General features: G+C 37.4%; 1 protein-coding gene across 6 annotated transcripts in view; it reads right to left on the minus strand.

Moving 5' to 3' along the window:
- TBC1D5 (TBC1 domain family member 5) overlaps positions 1-14,116 on the minus strand; it is a 315,300-nt gene that overhangs the window by 37,545 nt on the left and 263,639 nt on the right. For all 6 annotated transcript variants that reach the window (XM_083858412.1, XM_083858415.1, XM_083858416.1 and 3 more), the window contains one exon: positions 4,853-5,016. In XM_083858412.1, the coding sequence (XP_083714538.1) occupies positions 4,853-5,016 (164 nt within the window). The remainder of the gene's footprint in view (positions 1-4,852; positions 5,017-14,116) is intronic.

Genomic DNA, 14,116 nt, shown 5'->3' on the forward strand with positions numbered 1-14,116 from the left:
AAGAAACTTGCAAGTATTTCTAATAAAAACTATAAAAGGCAACTTATTTTTTCTTCTACTGTTTTCAGCTCTTTCATTTGAGTTACAGGATGTCATGTAAGTCAGAGGAAGGCAAGCAAGAAAAGAACCATACTTCCAAAATATCTTCGTTCATGTGACCTGTCAGCATCTGAAATTTAATATTCTTTTCATCTAACACTAAAATTAGACAAGCACTGAAGTATTAAATAAATTGCCTTTATTTTTTGTGTCTGAATTGGCCTGTCACATCAGAATAAGGAAGACATATGTCCTCCAGTATTAACTACAGTTAAACATTAAGGCACTAAAGTATTTTAAACAATGGCATTGAGAATAATCAACATGCCTTTAATTTTAGGCCTAACAAATCCAATATACTGATCAAGAATTGGCTGATGTACACAGACAAACTAACTTATTCTGGGCACATTTTATGATGCTTAACGAAAAAAGAACATTTCCTCATAGCATTTGTACTTCCAAATAAATGTTTGGCATTGGCAAGTCTGAGTTGACAAGTATTTTGCTTAAAACATTCTAAAGAAATTTAAAAAGTAACAGCCAGGGAAAAGATACATGGTAATAAAAACCACGTCCCATGCACAAAACGCAGGTTCTTCTTCAAATGAATTTTTGCATACATGGTTTTCTTTGTGTGGTTGTCTAGTATTTATTTTATTACCTCTTTGGTTTTCATATACCACTTCTACCTGAGCAGAACTGTCAAGTTTGTATGCTTAAACTCAGGCTCTTAAATCACTACAGCAGATGCCTATTTAATTGAAAATAATGGCATACATTAATTTTCTAACCTGTAGGGGTACTCATAACTAACTTCAAATCAGTCAGACTAGCTACGTAAATCACAGACAGTAACAGTTGTTTATACATGCTTGTGGGGACAATAGCATATGTTGTCAAATTTGATTTAATTAAAAAGTCTGTGCAATCAAAACCACCATAACGCATGAAACTTCTGTTCAGGATATTTTTGCAAAGAAATCAGGATTCTGATTGACCATATTTGTAAATTATTTTAGTAAAGAAAATAAACTGCTCCAGGTTTTCCTTAGAAATGTTTCCTTCTTGAGAACTTTTTAACTAATGTATTTTCCAAATGGGTAATTTGATTTTTCTTAAGTTGAAACCTTTTATGTAGAAATTTACTTATTAAAACACAGTTTCTCCGAATCAAAACTTTATTTTCAGTCAAATCCACATCTTCCTAGTTTTTTTTCTTTTGAATGAAAGTTTTAGAAATGTTTATGTTGTTTGACTCAGAAGTTTCCTCTCTGGCACATCTCTATGTCTGAAAGTAATTTACAGAATATTTTGCCAGAAACTGGGACCCGCCAATCATATTTTCCAGAATCAACATCTAAGCAGCTTTGCTGTTTGCTAAAAAGAGAGGTAGACTTTCTTTAATGGTTGCTGGAGACATAAATGAAACATAATGAGAAATAAATGGAGTGCAAATGCACTCTTTTTCACAACTCTGCCAAAAAGTAGAGGGCAGTAGGCAGCCTGGGAGAGGAAATTTTGTAGGACTTTATTTCAGCAAGACTGAACCATTAAGAAGATAGTGGGCACTAGAATGCATTACAGATTCAAAATTCCAGTGTTTTTTTTGGGACGACGACTCCAGAAACTGCTGTTTAAGTTATGGCTGTCAGAAAGCCATAAAGGATACAAAGGAGTGGGGAACAATCTCAATGCTGGGCACAAAACAGGCTTCCAAACCCTTTTGGTGCACCTCACATTAGCATACAGCTTTGTGTCACTCAACAGTAATGCCATGGGCTCCCAAAACATGAAATGATACTGTGCATTCAGCCCTGAGGCTGTAGATTTGCTTCTTTAAATAAAACAGTGGACATCTGTTTCTGGTAACAGAAATAAAAAAGTCACTCCACTGATCCTTGCATCTGAGAGGAAAAAATTATGTAGAAGAATAAATATAACCCAAATGTTACGAACCTTAAGAAGTCCTTAGTATGAGAAATGGACACATTTTATTCCTGGCAGCAATGAAACGTAAGTATCAATTTTGATCCTAACTCTTACAGATAAAGCGCAACTTGTTGGACTGCCTTTAGGAAAGGAAGAATTTAGACATGCCACATTTTTCTGTGAGAGTTTATCCTTTCACAGAATCCCAGAATGGCTGAGGTTGAAAGGGACCTCAAAAGCTCATCTTGCCCAAGCCCACGCTCTAGAAGGGCCACCAAGCATAGCTGGCTGCCTAGGATTAGTGTCCAGATGGCTTCTGAATATCTCCAAGGACAGAGAATCCACAATCTGCCTGGGCAACCTATGACAGTGCTCAGCTGCTCTTAAGACCAAAAAAAATGTTTCCTTGATGATCAGACAGAGCCTCCTGTGCTGCATCTGGTGCACATTGCCTCTGCTCCTGTCACTGGGCACCACTGAATAGAGCCTGGCTCTGTTCTCTTTATACCCTCACTCCAGATACTGATACACCCTAGAGAGATTCCCTCTGAGCCTTCTCTTTTCCAGGCTGATCAGTCCCAGTTCTCTCAGCCTTTCCTCACAGGAGAGATGCTCCAGTCCCTTCATCACCTTTGTGGCCCTTTGCTGGACTTTCTCCAGTGTGCCCATGTCTCTCCTGTACAGAAGGAAGCCCAGAGCTGGACACAGCACTCCAGGTGCAATCTGTGACAATGACATTCCTGTCCATCCTATAACACTATTACAGTAATGCCCTCTGGTCTGTGAAAATGACTTATTTTAACTGCATGTTAAAGGATGTATTTTTATGTATGCATTCCATTTCCACTTTGCTTGGAAAGGATTTGTATTAGAAATACAAGGATGAAGAGAAAATGCATTATCTTTCATCTGCCACACCAAGAATAACTAATTTTAAAACCATGTTTTTATAAAGACATTGAGGCAAGGCAGTGTTCCAACAAAGGTAATTTCCCTAACACTTAACAACGTAATCTGTCTGCTTCCAGAAAACAGCTGTAAACGAAGCAATTGTACAACTCTAGAGCACCGATGCAACTACTTCAGGGCCTCAGGAAGAACTCTTTGGTGTCTTCTATGTGGAAAACTAAATATCATGAAATTTACAGGAAAACAAAAATCAAACATTCTCTTGTGCAATGGAAAACAGATTTAAACAAATGTTTTCCCCTTGGATCTGCTACAAATTCTGTTTGCCTGTATTAAGGGTCAGTCAAAACCTGAACCCAAGGAAATGGATTTTGATAGTCTAAAATATTTTCTAGCTCTTTAATCATAAAATGCTAAAATATAAATTACATATCACAGTTCAAAGAATTATTTTGAAAATGTATGCCCTGATTTATCATGATTACCAATCCACTAAAAATTATCATAAGGACTGCTATAATGCTTAATTCTTTATCCAAAGTTCTTCATGAAAAAATTAATACAATTTCCAAATCTGGGAGACTATTTACCTGAAAAAGCATGGTAATAATTAATGGATTTTAACTGAGTAAGAATATATTATGGTAAATTCTCCTGTCTCCTATTAGAGGACTAAGGAGGAATTATTCTTCAACTCTGTTGGTGCAAAACTCCCAAGTTCTGGCCTGGATAAAAGTTGCAAATTAAGCTGTATTTAGATCTTGTTAAGCCACATAAAAAGAAAAGTTCAATATTGCTGTATTTATTTTTCTTCAACTCATGAGGACAAGCAGAAAGAAATTAAATTGTTGTTTTAGCTTTAAATGAAATTCAACATGTTTTAAATGGTCACAAACCAAAATTATAGCTTCTTGTTGACTAACACAAAACACAGCTTTTCTTTAGACAACAGTAAAGCATTTGGAACAAGAATAAAACACTTTCATTCAGTGAACAAAAACTGAACAAAGTTGCACAAAGTTGTGCATTTCATTAGAACGTTTTGAATATCAAATTGAAAACATGATGTGACTATAAATATAGATTCTGCTGTTTAAAGTAAAAAGCACTGAGAACTTCAGATGAAATTTCTGTGCAATATTAGCCCTGAACACCCAAAGAATGCTGTAACAGAAATTTGGCTATTACAATTCCTACGTATTGAAATCAATAGGCAGTGACATGAGCCTACATTTCTGAAAAAAGAATGGAGAAAACTGTGCCTTCACCTTATAAAAAATACAGCTATTATTACTATGTATTATCTACTATGTAACTGTTTTCTAGTCAGCAGAGAGACAAAGGGAAATGAGAGAGAATAAACAAGAATCGTCATGTTCCATGGCATACCTAGTTTATCAAGGTAGTGCTCCTAAAATATCTCGGATGGGATGAGAATTTCTTTGGAACATACCCAAAAGAGCTGATTTTCTTGGATGAGAACAATCTGTTTAAATACTAGCTTCTTGTGACCAAATGGAAGGTCAGAGCTGCACAAGAAATAGAACTGTGACTGCAGACTACAGATGCTACAGACACTGCGAAACCTCTGATGTATTAAGGAATTTCAGGGACAACAGATGGACACGTTTGGATCTGCTGAGCATTCAAGCTTCCCATGGAACTGTTTATTAACTTCAGGACTACAGTAAAATTTTAACAAAGCAAAAAATCTTACAGGACTTCTCTTGTCTTTCTCAGAGGCAACAGACACTTCCCCAGTTTCATTTCAGGCAGGATAATGGGATGGAAGCCATAATGGAGATGTCACTCAACACAAAAAGTTGAAATAGCTTATTTCTGCTTTGGCCATTAATGCATGCTTAGGGAAACATTTACAAGTGCAAGTGCTCGGTGTATGGAAGAAATGAGTGTCCCTAATGAGTAATGCAGTGTAACATTAGAATAGCTTAAAAAAGTTAAAAGAACCCACCGACTCTTTTCTGCTTATGGTTTTGCTTTGGGAACGTGAGCGGGAGATGGTGCTGAAAAAGGAATCCTTTTTTGATGCAGACAAAGGTGGAGATCCTGTAAATTCACGTCCTCCAGACAAGCTCTCTATGCTTGGAGATGAACTGATGTTTTTTGAACTTTGGCCTGTAAAGCAAATATAAAAAACCAAAACAGTTAATCAATGAGCATTTTCTTTCCTGCACAAATACTTCCTTGTCTTAATTGACATTGACTGAGCCACAGACAGCCCAACACAGAATGAAATGTTGAAGTGTGTCAGCATGCACTGAGAGATTGAAGGACTATTCTCACATGGAACTTAACTTCTGTATGAGAGAAGAACACAAAATCTTTGTGCATATATAGATATATACACAAACATACACTATATAGTACACACTTGTATCTATATATATGTTAAATGATGTGTGTATATATATATATATACATATACACACACATATAAATATATATAAATATCACCTCACTATATGCACCCTAATATATCCAGACTGAGGAACTTCATGCCCTGTGTGGCAAAATGAGCATGGTACCATCTCGTAATAAAAACCCAAAAACCTGATGTCATCAACACTCCAGTGGAAATAGTTTTTTTTAACTATAACATTTTGCAAAAAATGCTAGCAACAAGAACTTCAGATTCCAAAAGTGAGCTGAACACTGAAAATCTAAATCACAATATTTAGACTTTAAACAGTAAAAAAGTAAGTTAACTTTGGAAAAGAACCTAAGTTCTCATGCTTCAAATTTTAAGGCCACCTCCACCAAACACACACTTTGATGAAGTATAGTTAATAGTTACTTATTGTCTAGTTAATTGTTACTTATTCCTGGAGCTTTTGAAAAGAACTGTCCACTATCATAAGTGAAGGCATATGGGGAGAAGTCTGGGCTGGTCCCCCATGGCAGTGTATGTATCAGGCAGCCTGTGATAAGGACCATTTCTTCTAGTTGAGGCTTACAAAGTGTTTTCAAATATTTAAGTTAAAATTTTGCTTTCATTAGTTCCAGGAGGAAGAAAACCCAGTATGTCAGTTTTCATCAACTTTTATTGAAAAAATGTTGCCTTAGGAAAGATGCTAGTTTAAAAAAATCTTTTTATCATATGTATGATGAAGTCAAGCTAGAATGACTCCATGAAATTGTAGAGTTTTCCATTCTGGAAAAAAGTTAAATAGCATGTAAAGCTAATGCTCAAGAATTCTCTCTGTCTCTTGTTTGATGGCTATTCTGATGAAAGGGTTTATGTACTCCATTTTCCTTTCCTCTGTTTTTGGTGCGCTTTCATGCTACCATAGCATCCAGTATGATCCTCTGCAATTAAATCATTCACATTTTCTTAAGAGAATAAATACAGATTTATTTGTAATACACTTTTTGCAAGGAGACTGTTAAATGCAAAGAGACTGAACTAGCAAAGAACAAAACATCATGTGTGAATAAACAGACCTTAAATGACAAAACCCAAGAAAGGATATGGGTTTAATATTCTGAACATTTTCTAGAAGAACACTCATATAAATTGCTTCCCACCTTTGTCCTTCAATCTCTGTTGCTTTATTCTGCTCACCTCTCCCATAACCCTCCTACATTTTATGCCCTGCTTCTCAGGCTTCTGTGGACCTTCCTGTCTGCCTCCACCTCTTCTTCAGATCCCTCCACACTGCCTCTTCTGCAACTTCTTATTCTAACTTTTTTCTTTACATATCCTTTACTTCCCACCAACTTCATTCAACTGGATTTTTTTGTTTCTTCACAGTCCTCCTCCAGGCACTTACTACCTACCACCTAGTCTGAGGAGTTTCCTTAAAAGTGCATGAGACAGAGGCTGTTGTAGATCTCACTTAATTTTGCCCTCACGTTTTATAGAAACATTAATCAAGTACATTGCAAATAATTCTGGAGATGAAAAAGGAGTAAACACTGCATGGTAAACAGCAGAAATAATTCAGTTGCAATGAAATATTTAGAAAATTTCTAATTTTAGGATAAAATCATGTCACTTGGCAACATCATTATCCTTACAGTTGCCTTATGTAAGAAAAAGACTTAAATGCATTTCATAGTGGCAATTTATAATGGAAGTGTCCTTTTGCAGTAGGTAAACTTAAAAATAGTTTTGGAACAGATGGAATACATATTTTAGCAAATAAAGCATTTATAAATGCAATTCACACAGCTAAGCAAGAGCAGACAAGGTAGATGCTAAACGTAAAAAAAATCTACTTGGTGGACACAGTGAAGTGCGACAAAAATATTTATAATGTACATGTCAGATTAAATAGTCTCTCTTTACTATCCTAGTAATAAGAAGATGTATTCCTCATAGGGCCAAGATTAACAAAACAAACAAAAATGTTAAACAATGTGCAATGTATTTTTCACATACTCCTTACTGTGTGGCCTGGGCTTAACACACTTCACCTGCTAATAAGAAGATTATGTGATAAAAATTCCCAGATAATATTGAGAGAAGAACACTTTAAATATATTTGAGCCCACACACATCAAATAATACAGCTTAGTAAAACAATGGAAAAAAAAGATTTGTGAAGGTTTTTTTTTAATATTCTGTCTTTCAGCCCTACGGAAAAAAAATGTCCAAAATATAGTAAGAAATTGAAAAGAGAGAGAAGTGTCCTCATGGCCACTGCAAACAGCTACACTTCAAAAGATGGATCCAAAGAACAGAATATGCAATTATTTGTGTAATCAAACAAGATTTTGTGGACAGAATACAACTGTCCTAAAAGGGAATTTGCTCAAATAACACACCAAGAGCTTTGAGCAGTCTGGTTCTTAGGGCCTATAAAATATATGAGGAAAATAAAAAATAAGAGCAATGCAAGATCTAGTTAAACTAAGATAGAGATGCAGTACCAGAAGTAATAAAAATACTATATCTGTTTGATACTCAAGTAAGAAGAAAGGTTAGGATGCACCTGATCCTTCTGCATGAATAAGCAAATCTGAGGAAATTATCATTAAGAAATCCTATTTTTTAATTCTGCATCCAACTCTGTGAACAATTCTGTGACATGGATTACTTGGGGATATAATTGCAAATTAAGATAGAAAGAGCAGCACTTGTGAATAATTACAGTGTGTTGCAACTCATAAAACAGAATTCTTAGATTGTAATAGGCTTTTCTAATTTCCAAATGAGTCATTGTTTTTATAACTGTAAATAAGAAAACTGGAAGAGAGGTCACACCAATCATATGTGTTTTCTTTAATGTAAAAAAAAAAGACATCTATGATTTTCCCAACATAGAAATTTAATGATTCAGAGAATATTTTGACTTGAAAGGGACCCATAAGGATCATCGAGTCCAACTCTTAAAGGAAGCTGCTGCAACTATATTTTACAGACAGATTCCAGGATCTGGCGACAATGACACAAATGCCATTTGTACCTTCTCTGTTCTGTGTCTTACTGATTTTCATCTTTCTTAATGTGCAGTGTGGAACATTCTGTTCACTCAATAACTTCACAAGAAGGTAATGGGACAGAGTTTCTAATTTTGGATTCTTCAAAAAAAAAAAAAAAAAAGAGGAAAAAGAAAAAAGTCTTACCCTTCATGTAGAATCAAAATACATGAAGTTTGCAATAAAGTACAGTTAATAACTAAACTCCATGTCCTTCTCCTTTAGCAGCTTAATCAGCAACCTAAGAACACCACTGGATCAAAACTTTTATTTTCATCTGCTCATTCTGTCACTATCAGATAAATACATTATGCCTCCTTAAAAAACATTAGAGAAATCTAACCTCTGACCATCTAAGCATATACCAGAAGGTCCTAAAACCTATATAAAACAGGCTCAAAAAACCCCATAAACATGGAAATCGAATACACGTTTATGAAGCACACAGAACAAATATGTAAGGATCCCTGACGTGAGGAGCAGTCAGAACGCATTAACGCGTAGGATGTCTCAAATGTATATATATATGCACCCTAAAATGCATAAATAGTTCACAGTAATGATGCACAGGAATTCACACACTAAAAATACATCCACTTCTGAGGCAAAGAGGAGCAATGTTATCTCCATGTGCTGGCTTCTAAGTGGCTCACTACTTGCCTGGGACTGACACGAGGGTAAGAAATGCTCTGCCTCAAAATCATTTGGAAAACACACAGATGGGGCAGTGGAAAAAGGGACCAACCTGTTGGTACTGGGGAGACATCCAATGTCTTGAAAAGAATGATAATTTAAATTCAATCTGTTCAATAATTAGGCAGTATAATAAAGTAAAAGGTGATGGCAAGGAGAAGGAGAAGATTTACAATGAAAGGAAAGTGAGCTTCAGGTCTTACTAAGTTTGAATTAAGTTATGGGGGATACAACCAGGAAATAAAATTACCTGCTTAAATATATGAAAAATCTGAGGAAGATGCAAAAAAGACATACAAAACTGATGGTTCATTCTGTTTGGTCCTTACAGAGGAAAAGAATAGCTTTTATACTTATAAGGAGACAAAGGACAAAGATACCAAGAAGAACAGAAGTATGGCACCATATATAATTCAAAACTATTCAGATCTGCTCATCTGTCTGTATTCACCATAGTGAGGATGTAGGATATTAAAATTTGCAAAAAGAATGAGATGAGTTTTATAAAACTTTTCAGATAAATTAGCTTCCCTTTTTCTCCTACAGTGAAATCAGAACAAAGACTTCCAGCATTTTTAAAATTCATTCAAACCACCTCATCACACAAATCCATATGCTTTTTATTTCAGCCAAGGCTGAAATGCACTACATTCATGTAGCTCATCAAATGCACTACAGTGGATGTTTGGCCCAAAATACTTGCCCCAAATATAACAAGAAGGAAGCAATGCAGCTAAAAGGGACAATGATGGTGTAACTGGCCCATGACAGAGTGAGAAATGGGCTACAAAGTGTAAGAGCACTGAGGTTTGTAGTACAGATGGAGCTGACGCACCGCGGATGGCAGTGGAGAGACACAGACACACAGATCAGTCACTGAGGCCCGCACACAGACACACTTACACACGCACAGGACACACAGAGGCAGACACAGACAGACACATACACACATGCAGACACAGAGACACACAGATGCAGACACGCAGACACACAGACACAGGCACACGCACACATGCACACACAGACACGCAGACACACACAGCCAGACACACACAGACACAGGCACAGGCACACAGACACACACAGGCATACAGACACAGGCACACAGACACACACAGCCATACAGACACACAGAGCGGTCGGGAGGGAGCGGAGAGCCGAGCTCTCTCCCGGCACAACAGCGGCGCCCTGTGGCCGGACAGCGGCAGTGCGGGCGGGCGCCGCCCGGGCCTACCTGCGGTGGCCGGGGGATGGTGCTGGGCCTGGGCCTGGGCCGGCCCCGGCGGCGCCGCCTCGCCCGCCTCGCCTGGCAAACAAACAACAGCGTTAGCGCCGCCCCGCCGCCGCAGCTCGCCCCAGGGAAAAGCCGCAGCTTTGGGGGGTTCAGCCGGAGCACCCTGCTTTGAACAGAAAGGACATTGTGAGAGAAGCGCCGTAGGGACAGGCAAAAGGAAACGGGAAGGTTGGATAACCAGTAGTTACAGGAGGCAGAACCCCAGTGCTTTAAAAGCGATGCTTTAGATCAAAACCTAAACTTAACTGAAGAATCAAAAACGCCACGTTTGTTGCTGGCACTACACAGAGAGAGTGTCCATTTGGGAGCGTCACAGAATGGCCGGGGTTGGAAGACCACTGGAGTCACCTGGCCCAAGCCCTTGTCCAAGCAGGGTCCCCTAGGGCACATTCCTCAGGATTGTGTCCTGGTGGCTTCTGAGTATCTCCAGGAAAGGGGACTCCACAAATTCTCTGGGCAATCTGTTCCAAGGCACGGCCACTTGCACAGTAAGGAATTTCTTCCCCTCTCTATCTTCTCTTCACGAGGCCAAACAGTTCCAGCTCCCTCAGCCTTTCCTGTAAGTGAGGTGCTTCAGTCCCCTAATCTTCTATGGAGCCCTCCACTGGATTCACTCCATGCCTCTCTTATACTGAAGAGCTCAGAAGTTGTATCTTTACTGTCAAAAAAGTTTCATAATTGTCTAATAATATGTATATTTCTATGTTTTTAAAAAGGGAAAAATACCCATTTGGCAATCTATGTTTTATTCCTTTAATTTGTACTCAGTTCTGCGATTAATAAGGACAATTTCTTTATCCATATGAAAACCATACTCATTTTCTAGAGACACTTTATAAATAATTCTGAATTAAGGGATCATTTCTTTAGGGCCTATGTGGTGACTGTGGAAATTCTATTTGTGTTACAACAAATAGCAGTATTCACTCATAAAAACAAAGAGTAGCCTGGAAACTCTTTAAATACGGTTTCGGCAGAACTTTGTCTTTAAACTGGTCCTCTAATGTGCCCTTGTGATAAAAGCTGCATTCAAATCAAAAGCCTTTTGGGTTTCACCATGAAATGACCTAGAAGGAAAACTGTATCTGGCACTATCAGGGAAGAAGAGAAAGAGAAATGCTTTTTTTCCTTGGCAATACACTGCCATGTGGTAATCAAAGAATATCCAGTTTCTGAATGATGAAGGATCCACTGGAACACAAAGGGCAACAATTGTGCTTTTTTCCCACATTTCATTCATTATCAATATTTTTATCTTTCAAAATAATGACCTCAACTGAAAATCCAATAAACTCAATATCTGAATTCAACTTTTGTGCCAATGAATTACTTCACTGGGCAGGATCAAGAGAATGTTTTAATCCCTCTTCTGTTAGCAGGCTACCTTGCATAAGTAATCAGTAATGATACCCGATCTTCTTCTGTGCTGAGGACAGGCTGAATGGGATTAATATATTATTAGGAAGAACTGAATTTCCAATTAGGTGTCTGGATACTTTGTTCAGCTGTGATTTGTAATACTGAAGACTCATCTGGAATTACAGGCTTGCAATTATGGTTGGTTGTTTTTTTTTTTTTTCCAGACTGCTGTTTTTCCATTTGCATTATCTAAATTATATGCATTTTTTTCCTTACAGAAATTCAGCAAGTACCAAAACTTTGGAGTGAGAAATAATTACAACTGATTATGTAACCCAATCATCCCTCATCTAGAGTATGGCAGCATGAACGGTAGCTGTTTTGTGAGTGGCAACTGTTGAAACAGAGCTGTTAAAACTGGAGATGGGATTATTTTGACAGTCCTGCAAGGTATTTTATTACCAAGGACTTCTTCACAAAGTAGATCAGCCAACTAATTTAATCTCTTCAAACTTATAAATCTCTGCATATTAATTTAAATTATCAGCACTACTTGAACATTCAAAACCTGAAAAGACCAATAAGAAAAAAATGGATGACCTATTTTATTGCTTGAATCCTATTAGATTTACAGCACTTCGGCCTCTTATACTGTCCAACTGAACATCTGTGAGTATTGCATCAGCTGGAAGTGCAAATGTCTATCAATTTAAATCCTAAATCCATGCCTACCTCAGCTAAATCACCAAGCTCCAGGAGGCTGAGGAGAGCTGAACACACAGTGAAGAACAAGAACAGAAGATAGTTAGTGACAGCTAGTTAGTGATTTGGGAGTCTTGTATTTCCAAACCATGCCAAAAAGCTTTTAGATCCTCAAAACTTACAGCAGAATCCAGAGCTAGAAAAAAACAGTGTAGAAGCTAAAAAGTTCAGCACAAACATGAATGGAACGAAAACTTCTGAGAGTCTGGATATATTTTTAAACCCTGAATCTCAATGCCTGGTATAGAAGTACTGGCAGCTTCTTACAGCTGCTGAGAGTGCCCTCATTTGCTAGATTTGCTGTACAGCTCTTTCTTGAGGTGGTGTTACTGTCCTCCACAAAACAGAGAAGACTTTTGCTCTTAAGGTGTAATGGAGATTGTGCTGTTTACAAAGGTCCCTGCAGCAAGCTTCAAAAGCATGTCTGTACCATGGTGTCATAGCAAATAGGGATTTTTTGGCTGAACATTTAAACTTCAGAGAGGATTCACTGGGGAGCCTCTAAAACACTTTCTATTTCCTTTTGTTATTTTTTGTGTCTCTTTAAAATATAAATTATGGCACTTGCAAACATAGCTGCCATCATTTGAAATTTCTATACAGTTATAGGCAAAATACTTATAAGTATGTACAGGTCTGTAGCAACAAGCATGGCACTAATACGTAAAACAAAACTGTCATCTGAACCTATTAAAAATAGTATATTTACATTTTGTTGCCTTTAAATTACTTCTGCAAAGGATGTATCAAATATGGATAGACAGAATACACTTAAGAGGAAGCTGCAGTATGTTTTTTTCCTCTTACCCTGAAAATGCTTTATGCCCTACATCAAAAATTCTTCATAACTTTACCAAATCTCCATGTTCCTGTTGATAGAACAATATGTGCACAGCTTGTACATGACAATGACTTAACATAACCACGATATTTTATTCTGCTTCTTGTATCAGGTGCATTTCCTGATGATACAACATGTTGATTGGCACATACAACAGGCCATTCGTTAGCAGCCACATCACAATTAAGCTACAATCAATTCCATCTATAGAGGTGGCTTCAAATTGTATGCTTTTATTATATTAAACAGGGAAAGAAAACAGCCACATAAAGATAATTTTTAAACTCAAAAGGGAAAAATGTGGTAAGGGAATTATGGAAAATTTAACAAAGAAAAACTCTCTCTGAAACAATGTAAAAGTAATTTTGTTCTACACCTAATTTTACTTTCACTATTGTGAACAGGATTTGCATCAAAGTTTCGCTGCATTTCAGTTTCCCCTCTGCACTGTAAAACCCTTGCTGGAGCAAGTTTTGAGATTCTTCTATAACTAAGAGAAGCTGCATATCTGGATTTTGCCAGCAAGCAGCTGCAGTGGCCCTTACAGAAGTGCCTGTATGTGTCTGTTCTAAAGGAACAGCTGTACTTTTCAGTTGTGCTCCCTCAGTGTCTGCTGGGGATGTCTTGCATCATGAAAGGGCCTTTGGACCATACGGGTGCCACAGGAAAGAGAAAAAATACCAACTTCAGCTAGGAAGTGTTAAGTGTTATTTCCTTTCTTTTACACTTTCAAATCTGGTGAAAAAAAAAAAAAAAGAAAAAAAAAAAAGAAAAAAAAAAAAGATGCAATCCTATGCAAAGTCTCAGGGCAACCAGCACCAGCCCTCGAGCTCATAACCATGACA

Source organism: Zosterops lateralis (assembly GCF_965231275.1).
Source record: "Zosterops lateralis genome assembly, chromosome: 1".
Taxonomy (NCBI): domain Eukaryota; kingdom Metazoa; phylum Chordata; class Aves; order Passeriformes; family Zosteropidae; genus Zosterops; species Zosterops lateralis.